The 9,923-nt window shown below is 46.0% G+C and overlaps 1 protein-coding gene across 1 annotated transcript; it reads left to right on the top strand.

The window, feature by feature from the left end:
- The first annotated feature begins 4,422 nt into the window (after positions 1 to 4,422).
- Fkbp11 (FKBP prolyl isomerase 11) lies at positions 4,423 to 9,857 on the top strand. The gene is made up of 6 exons (XM_003475819.5): positions 4,423 to 6,401; positions 6,582 to 6,647; positions 7,067 to 7,154; positions 7,460 to 7,493; positions 7,829 to 7,899; positions 9,607 to 9,857. The coding sequence occupies exons 1-6, from the start codon at positions 6,276 to 6,278 to the stop codon at positions 9,822 to 9,824; spliced, it is 603 nt and encodes a 200-aa protein (XP_003475867.1). The 5' UTR covers positions 4,423 to 6,275; the 3' UTR covers positions 9,825 to 9,857.
- The last annotated feature ends 66 nt before the right edge of the window (positions 9,858 to 9,923 follow it).

The raw sequence follows: 9,923 nt of genomic DNA, 5'->3' as shown, positions 1-9,923 counted from the left end.
TGCTCCCGCCCCTCTGCCACATGCATGTTATGAGCCATTCTGGGATAGAGTTGATTATCTATGGGGCCAGTGGCTTAGTGGCATAAGCGCCTGCCTGGCAAGCACTGGGTCGTGAGTTTGAACCTTGGTACAAAAAAAAGTTGAATACCTACAAGAAACCTCTAAGGATAGGAAGGCTTAGATTGTGGACTCCAAGCTACAGGGGTTTTAGTTCTGAGTATAATGAGGATGGTCACTTTCTTGGCTTTAGGTGGTAGAAAGGGGAGAGAGAAGGCATGTTTTTGCCTTTGCCAGCTCTTGCATTGATGGGGTGAGAGCTCCGTAGAGGTTAGAGCAGCCGTGGGGGAAAAGTGAAGGGTAACTGCTTCACTCGTGGGTGAATGAATATATAATGAAACCTAAAGGGCCTGGGTCTGGGCATCAGTGTCACCACATAACAAACAAGGCCTTCGTCCAGTCTGCAGCACCATGGGGAGCAAAACTGCCGTGCTTGCTCTCTGGTGGCTGATAGGCACACAGTCCTGATGAATGAATGGGTGAATGAATAAATCATTGTGTTGATCAAGCTGGGTATGGTGTGTGCCCTGCGAGTCTTGGGAATTTAAAAGGACTGGCAGAGTTTGTGCTACTTGGCCCTCAGAGACACCTTGCAAGTCAAGTTCTCTGAGCACTTGTAGCACCAGCTAGGGTTGAACCAGATCCCCTCCTTTTCCCAGGAACATCTCACCTTTCTCTTTTAGGTTCTTAACCCAGTACAAGGAAAAAAGTGCCTTCCCAGGCCCTCCTGTGTCCAGGTGGGCTTGCGCCATGTTCTGTAATGGATATTGTCTGAAATAGTTCTGTCCTTGCCATCCTTCCCAGCCCCGCTTGCTGTTCAGATCTGTGACACTGCTGCAGTTAGCTTGTGTCAGAGCAGTCTGCATGGTCAGCCTTTGCTCAGAAGCTTTCAGTGTTCCCATAGCCTTAGTCTAACATTCAAGGTTCTCAACAACCAGTTCCCTTACTGCCCTTTCTAATAACCTCTCTTTTGGCCAGTCTCTTACTTTTGCCAATCTGGTCCTGATTTGTTTTTGTTTACTGAGACAGGGTCTGGCTATGTAGCCCAGTCTGATCTCTCACTCATTTCAGTCCTGCTTCAGCCTCCTAAATGCCAGGATTACAGGCTGTACCACCACACCTGACAGTCCACTCATTTTTTTTCCCAAGCATCTGGTCCTCTGCCTTTGCCCCATTTCTCACTTGTTTAAAAAAAAAAAAAAAACAACGCACTGTAAGATCTAGCTTGTTTACTTCTCCACAAAGCTGCCCAGAACTTCTCTAACCATGAGGGTTTCATTGCCCTCCCCAACACCTCCTGCAAGTCCCCTTGCATTGCTACATATCTTGTCTATTTAGTATTGTATGTATTTAAACATTTTTTATAATCAAAATTTTATTGTAAAAGATCCAAACAATACATGAATACACAGAACAACCTGCAAAACTTGTTCTCTTCCCACTGCCTTCCCTAACCCTTAACAGCTTTTGGAATATATACTGCATTTTTCCAGTTTTCTTCCCTCCCTCCCTCCCTTTCTGTCTCTCTCTCTTTTTTAAAGTTAAGTTTATTAGGGGATGGAGATTTAGCTCAGCGGCATAAGCGCCTGCCTTGCAAGCAGGCAGTCGTGAGTTCGATCCCCAGTACCAATAAAAAGGAAAAAGACAAAAAAAAAAAAAATTTAAGTTTATTGGTACAATTTAGGTATATACAGTGTTCACACCCATCATAGGAATTTTGTACCTGAACATAATATACCTTGATTTGTCTTTTTTCTCCTTTCTTGTCTCTTTACAATTTTATATATTATTTATATATAATTACATAACAAAATTGTATATAAATAATTTAAGTATATATTTATTATATTTTGAAACAGGGTCTCATTAAATTCCATGGGCTGGGCTTGAAGTTGTGATTTTGCTGGGATTATGTAGGCATGTGCCACTGTACCCAGCTTCTGTTTCTTTTTTCTAAGTATATGCATGTACCCACATTTGGGAAGGGTTAAAATATAAATGGACTCACATCACATGTATTATTCTATTTGCTTTTTTACTTAAAGAGTATATACATTTGTTTTTTGAGATCTTCCAAGTAGCATATTTATCTTTTTTTTCCTGGTACTAGAAATTGAACCTAGGACCTTCATACTGAGCTACATCTCACCCTAAATACACTCATTTTTTACTTTGTGACAGTCTTACTAAGTTGCTCAGCTGGGTTTGAACTTGCATTCCTGCCTCAGCTCCCCTGGGTGCTCAGGTTACAGGCCTGTACCACAGCACTTCACTATCTTCCTCTTTAATAGTTTCTCATTTCATAGTATAATTTATACAAAATTAAATTTGTTATCTGTTATTTGAAGAATGTTGTACAGCAAGCGCTTATAGGGCTCCAGGTATGATCGCAATCTTGTCCTTGCTATCAGTGAGCTGACTCTGGGAGAGAGAAAAGGAGTGAGACAAGTTCTCCTCCTCAATGTCCCTCAGGGTGCACTTGACATTCAGAAAGTGGGGAAGCCACTGTGTGGAGAATGGGGATCTCACAGAGGAGATGTGTGGCAGGTGAAGACTAAGCATTAGCAAGGGCACCAGAAGGGAAACAGTGCAGGCTCATTGGGGGCCAGACTGCAGTCAGCAGGAGGAAGACTGGACTCAGTTCATTTGCATTTAGTAGTATTCACATGTCCGATATAAGCAGTGAAGATACAGAAATGAAAAACATGAGGTTCTTGTCTCCAAAAATCTTTCAGCTTAATAGGATAAAAGATCAGAAAAGTAGATTAGGACTGGAGGACAAAGCTTTTAATTGGCCTATTGAGAAATCAGTGTTACTTATTGGGCAGTGTTGAGCCATGGTAGGCTTTAGTGGGTAGGTGACACGACTGAAACGATATAACTGCACAGAGTAGTCTAAAGCAATAGTTTCTTTTTTTCCTTTTTACCTGAAGATAAGGTCTTGCTATCTATATAGCCCAGGCTAGCCCTGGACTCTCAGTCCTCCTGCTTCAGCATCCGAAATAATGATAGTTTATTTCTATATCAATTAAGAGATGTCCAGTGGATTGTGCATGAGTGCATACTTACAATCCCTGCTACCCACTACTTGGAGACTGAGGCAGGAAGATTGCAAGTTTCAGCCTAGGCTGGATAGTATGTCAATCTGTCTCAAAGAATAAAAAGGGATGGAAACAACTCAATGCAAAGGCCTGAGTTCAATCTCCATACCACACACACGTCTGATAGGGAGCCAGGTGTGGCATTGCATACATGTTGTAATCCCAACACTCCGGATGCTAAGGGAGGCTTGGGAGCTTGAGGCCAATCTGGACTACACAGCAAGACCGTGTCTCAAAACCAAGCAAAGAAAGGTGCCTGATGATCAGAGGATGGGGCTTAGGGGTGAGGCACATGTCTAGCATTTGGGGTCCTGGGTTCTAGCAAAAAGAAAAAAGTACCTGATGTTATGCAGTCGAGACTGATGCAGAGGCTCTCAATTATTAGAGACTCGGGCTTCTACCTTTACAAGTCATCACTGTGGGATCATCCTCATGGTCTAATGTTAGAGACTAGAGTAATTCATTTCATCTGCATTGTATTTTTGTCACTATAGCTGAGTGCCATTGGCTAAGTAATTCATAAGGAATGAAAGCTTGTTTTTTTTTAAATGTCCTTTTTTATTGATATACTTTAGATATGTATAGTGATAACATTCGTCATAAGGAATTTGTATCTGTACATGACATATATATTTTTTTTATTTTAATCGGTACTGGGGATTGAACTCACAACCACACACTTGCAAGGCAGTCACTTATGCCGCTGAGCTAAATCCCCAGCCCCTATGACATATATCTTAATTTAACTTTTTTTTTTTTTTTTTTGTAATAGGGATTGAATTTATGACCTCGTGCTTGCCAGACAGGCACTTATCCAGCTGAGCTAAATCCCTAGCCCCAGTGAAGGTTTATTTGGCTCCCAGGTTTTTCTTGTTTTTGTTTTGTTTTGGTATTGTGGATCAAATACAGAACCTCCTGCTTGAGCCACTGAGCTAAATCCCTGGCTCTATCTCATCTACATTGCAGGTAGTTGGTGGTGGGCAGGTAGTAGGGAGTTAGCTCAGCGATGCAGTGCCTGCCTGTCAAGTGCGAGGTCCTGAGTTCATTCCCCACTACCAAAAAATAAAATCCATTGCAAGTGGTAGAAACAATGAAGAGAGATGATTGGAGGAAGTAAGATAAACACAATGAAGCAATTCTTAGATAAATTAATCCCTTTAAGGGATTAAGACAATAATTTAAGACAATATTTCCAGCATTTCTGTTTATATCTGATTAGCCAGAATTTAGGTTGTCATACCCAGCTTTTTTTTTTTTTTTTTTTTTGGTGGTGGTGGCACTGGAGTTTGAACGTAGGAGTGCTTTACTATTGAGCTACATCCCTAGCCCTTTATTTGGGTTAAGTGATTGATTGATTGATTGATTTGGGTTTTTGAGACAGGGTCTCCCTATGTAGCCCTGGCAGTTTTTAAAATTGTGGCAATCCTCTGCCTCTACCTCTTGCATGCTGGATTTACAGGTATGTATCACCAAGGCTGGCCACAGCATTTTCTTTTTTCTTTTTTGAGACAGGGTCTTGCTCTGTAGTCTAGGCTGGTAATTCACCTACCTCAGCCTCCCAAGTACTGAGATTATAGGCCTGTCCTGTCACACTCAGCTTCACGGCCCTTTTAAAATTTTATTTTGAGTCAAGGTCTTGCTAAACCACTAAAATGTCCAGGCTGGGATTGAATTTGTGATTTTCCTCCCTCAGCCTCATGAGTAGCTGAGAATACAGGTATGCACTGCTGTGCTCAGCCTTTTTTTTTTTTTTTCCCCAAAGAGAAACACAGTGAGGGTTTAAAATTTGTGGTCACCATGGGAATGGACAGAGTGAGAGGGCTATGAAGAATCCAAAGGAGATTGGTTGGATGTGGAAATAAAAGAAGACTAGATCCATTAGATCTGCATCAGAAAGGAGATTGGGAGGGAAGCCCAGGCTGTTGCAGCTAGGATGAAAGCAAGAGAAACGAGTATGTGTTGCGTTTAAGTCTCAGGCACTGACCAGACATCCAGATGGAGATGTCCAGTAGGCAGTTGTGTGGAACTGGTGAGGGCATCAGAGCTCTGATGCCAGAGAGATGCTAAGGACAACAGGCCTGGGAAGCAGCCTTAGATTAGTGATAGTGAACTTGCTGAGAGCTGTTGAGTGAGCAGAATCTGGGTGCCAAAGTCTGAGCTCATTAAGGGTTTCAATCATGCAAAAGAGGACTGGCAGAATCACCTAAAATAAGTTGAAGCCCTTCACAAACATGAAGGTTGTATGTGCCATTCTTTTGCAAAGGTTGCTGATGAAAACAAAGGAAATGGTAGTGTCAGAGGAACGGCCAATGACCCCCCACCCTGTTCTTACAGGAGAACCACTTCTTATGCTTTTCAGTTAGCTCTCCAAGGGCAGAGGGCTAGGATAGCTACCGCCCTTCTTTTGGATCTAAACTTCCAGAAATTCAAGCTGCAGAAGGCAGTGGGGAGAGGAATGCCTCTTTGACAACTGCAGGCTGGACAGTGTGACATTGCCAGGATGGTGTGGAGGGATGTATCTTAGAAGAAATACTCTGGATTCAGACAGAACTGGGTTTGAATCCTGTGCTTTGGCCACCCAGCTTGATGACACTGGACAAGCAACTCGCACATTCTTCTCTGTTCCTTAGCTGTAAAATGGGAATAGTTGTACCTATCTTTCAAGGTAGTTTTTTTTTTTTTTTTTAATTTTATCGGTACCAGGGATCGAACTCACGACCGCCTGCTTGCAAGGCAGGTGCTTATGCCACTGAGCTAAATCCCCAACACCCTCAAGGTAGTTTTGAGGGATAGAGGCTAATGTGCATACAGTAGGTATGCAAACAGTAGTGGCTGCTATTATGGGTCAACCCCTCCTGTGGCACAGAATGGCTAACAGACCTACGGATCAGTATCTGTGGGGACCTCCGGATCTCAGCGGGTAGCGAGGGTTTACTGCAGCCTCCTCCCACGAGGAGGTGGGGACAAGGTGGAGGAAGGGCTGCAGAAGGAGGAGCTCACTCCTCACGACCCGCCCGCCCGGTCCCGTCCAGTCAGGCCTGGTGGCCGAGGAAGCGCTGTCCTACTCGCCACTGCCCGAGCAGCCGTCCTGGTGTGGGTGACCCGTCCCGTCCAGTCATGATCCTGTGCCCCTCACTCTCGCCGCTCCACCTGCTGCTCCTGCTGCTCAGTGGGGCGCTGTGTCGGGCCGAGGCTGGGTCCGAAACCGAAAGTCCAATCCGGACCCTCCAAGTGGAGACGCTGGTGAGGAGACTGTCCTGGTTCCCGGCCTCCACGGCAGGGACTAGTCAGGAGTACTGGGATCGGAGGAACCTGGGGGGGAGGAGGAGGGGAACTGCGGGAACTGAGTTGGGGGGTGCTGGGTCTAGGGAACAGCAATGGATCTTTGGAGGAGCATCCGTGACCCTTGTAGTCCGATCGCAGGTGGAGCCCCCCGAGCCATGTGCGGAAACCGCTGCTTTCGGAGACACGCTCCACATCCACTACACGGTGAGGGCCGGGAGGGGAGGGGCCGGGCGGAGCCTGGAGGAGGCGGTGCCCCGCTGAAACACGTCAGCCTTCACTCGGACACGTGGCAAGCGGTTTGGGAGGAGAAACTCGGGGTCTGGGGTCCTTGAGCACGTGGCAGGGGGAGGGGCGCTCCGCCTCCCCGCCCTTTTCCCTGGGCGCTTTACCGCCAGATCCTCTCGGACACTGACAAAAGGAAGAGCGAGCTCTGAGCTCCAAGAAGAGCCAGCCCTTCGGGTTTTTCTGTACCCAGCGACAGGGCGGGGATAGGATGGGGGTCGTTAGACTGCTACTTTAAGGGGGTTGTCGCCACCCAGTGGTCCACGTGTGTATTGTCCACTTGCTGGGAAGGAGAGGTACCATACTACTAGGTGCTGCTCTTGATGCTCTCTTCCCTCCAGGGCAGCTTGGTAGATGGACGCATCATTGACACCTCTCTGAGCAGAGACCCTCTGGTTATAGAACTTGGCCAAAAGCAGGTGATTCCAGGTATGTACCCTGCTTCTCTCATTCCATTTCTTTCCAACCTAAGACCTTCCTTACTCTTTAACCCAAAAGCTGCCCTCGAAATGCTCTCTGGAATGAGTAAGACCCTAGGGATGGATCTTGCAGCTGTTTCCTAAGGTCCAAACGCCACTTCTAATACTCCTCTTTGGCCCGTACCCCACTGGGTGCCAGGAATTTGACAAGCTGAGCAAAGCTCAAACGATGGACAGGGTGGCACCTTGGATCTTCCTTTGGGGAATTTGGGGAACATAGGCAGCTCGCAGTTGAGTTATGTCTTCTCTCTCAAGGTCTGGAGCAGAGCCTTCTAGACATGTGTGTAGGGTGAGTATCTGGGCAGGGTTGGCCCTGGGTCCTCCTTTGCCTGAGTGGAAGCTTTCTCTGCCATCCCTGCTTTTCCAGGAGGCAGGAGAATGTGAGATAAAAAACCCTGGCTACCAACCAACAGGTCCACATCAGTGAGACCCTTGAGGACATCCAGAGCCTCTGGGCCTCTGGCTGTTGGTTTTGTTGGGAAGTTTGGGGAGAAGGACACCTTTACTGGCCAACCCAATAGGTCCTCAGGTGGGAGCGGTCACATTTGGGGCTTTGCTGTGGAGCCTGTGGGACCAAAGCATCTGGTCACTGCCTCTTGCTGTGACACACGTTCCTTTTCTCAGAGAGAAGCGAAGGGCAGTCATCCCTTCTCACTTGGCCTATGGAAAACGGGGATTGCCACCATCTATCCCAGGTAATCTAATGAGACCTTTCTCTTAGGCCACCAAAATACCCAGTCCCTAAGAACTACAAGGAACTGTAACTCTTTCGGGAGCATGAGAAGGTCCAGATCATGTTTGCTGAAAGGAACAGCAGAGGCTGGGGTCTCATTCTACAGGCCACTTTTTCCTCCTCAGATTGCCAATAAAAACTACAGACATATAACCTGTTAAGGTCACTGGCTTGACCAGTAGGTTTTGAGAAAAATCTGCTTGAGCCATGTGGGGCTGGTGCTTATACGACTCCTCCTGGAGCAGCCTAGGAACTCAACAAAATTTTAAAAAAATCTCTAAATGTCAAGTTCAGCCCTTAGTTTTTTTATTTGTTTGAGACAGAGTCTTACTTTGTGGTTCAGACTGGCCTTGAGCCCACTGTATAACCCAAACTATCATACTTGAAATGATCCTTCTGCCTCAACTTCCTCCTGATGCTGGGGTTACAGATGTCTACCACCATACCTGACTAGCCCATAATTTTAAAAGCCTTCATTAGGCCAGGGATATAGCTCAGTGGCACGGTGCATGCCTGGCAAGTCAGGGTCCTAAGTTCAATTCCTGGTATCAAAAAATAAAAGCCCTCATCTATAGTGTTGCTGATATCTAGTCTTGTAGGGCTGAGACTGGACAGATTTCCCAAGATGTGTACCTCTTGCTTTTAACAGATGTTCTATTAGCCAAAATGTGTTTTATTCCACAGAACACTAGGAGCATAATTATTATTCTAGTTCCAGCATCACAGGAGGCCTGGAAAACAGCAAGGAGACTAAGGAGAAGCTGTGTGTGTGTGTGTGTGTGTGTGTGTGTGTGTGTAGAGAGAGAGAGAATTGAGAGGATGAGAGGGCGGGGGAGAGAGAGAAAAGGGAAACAGAGACAGAGACACTGGGGACTGAATCCAGGCCTTTTACTGGGCTACATCCCTGGCTCTTTAGCACATGTAATTCAGGCTGGTGTTGAACTCACTCTATAGCCCAGGCTGGCCTCAAACTCATGGTGATCCTCCTGCCTCAGTGTCCTGAGTGCTAGGATTACAGGCATGCACCACCATCCCCAGCTGTTTACTTCTGTTTGTACCTCACCTTCACTGGCTCCTCTTACACATGCCCCCTTTCTTCTTCAGTTGTTCCTTCTTTTTCCCCAATTCTAATGTCAAAACATCTGGTTTGATTCAGTTTTGTCTTTTTGAGTCACCATGCAGTTCAGGCTGGCCTTGGAACTCCTTTGTAGACCAGGCTGGCCTTGAACTCACAGCAGTCTTCCTGCTTTAGTCTTCCAAGTGCTGGGATTATAGGCATGTACCACCACACCCGACAAAACACCTGCTTTCTAATAATCACACTGAGTAAGCTCAGTGCAGAAATCCTATCCATGTGGCTGTTTGGAAATGGGGGTCAGTTAGTGTTGAGGATTCTTTCACTTGAAAATGGAGAACTTGCATGTTTCCTATTCCTGTACCTTCAGAGTTTTCCTGTGTGTCAGAGACCTGTCATTGGACCTAAACCCTGTGTGTCGTGGGTTAGTGGTCACTAGACGGTTCATGACCCTCCTCTGCCTTTATCTCAGGGATTCACCACCACAGCTTCACAGTTCATGTTTCTGTGGCTCCCTCCCCTATTTTCACTCAGATTCACAGCCCTGATAAAATGCACAAAGGTCCTAACCCTCACCTCCCTCTGCTTCTCCAGCGGATGCAGTGGTACAGTATGACGTGGAGCTGATTGCACTGATCCGAGCCAACTACTGGCAGAAGCTGGTGAAGGGCGTTTTGCCTTTGGTAGGCATGGCCATGGTGCCAGCCCTCCTGGGCCTCATTGGGTATCACCTATACAGAAAGGCCAGCCAACCTAAAGTCTCCAAAAAGAAGCTCAAGGAAGAGAAACGAAACAAGAGTAAAAAGAAATAATAAATAATAGTAATTAAAAAGAAAAAAAAAAAACCTCTTTGCATTCTCACCTGACACTTTTTTCTGAGTTTGCTTTTATAAGTGGGAATAAGATGAAGG

This window comes from Cavia porcellus, unplaced genomic scaffold (genome assembly GCF_034190915.1).
Source record: "Cavia porcellus strain 051 isolate PalLab524CR breed Dunkin Hartley unplaced genomic scaffold, mCavPor4.1 scaffold_8, whole genome shotgun sequence".
NCBI lineage: Eukaryota > Metazoa > Chordata > Mammalia > Rodentia > Caviidae > Cavia > Cavia porcellus.
Note: the sequence above shows the minus strand (reverse complement) of the source record. Positions and strands in the feature narration are given on the sequence as shown.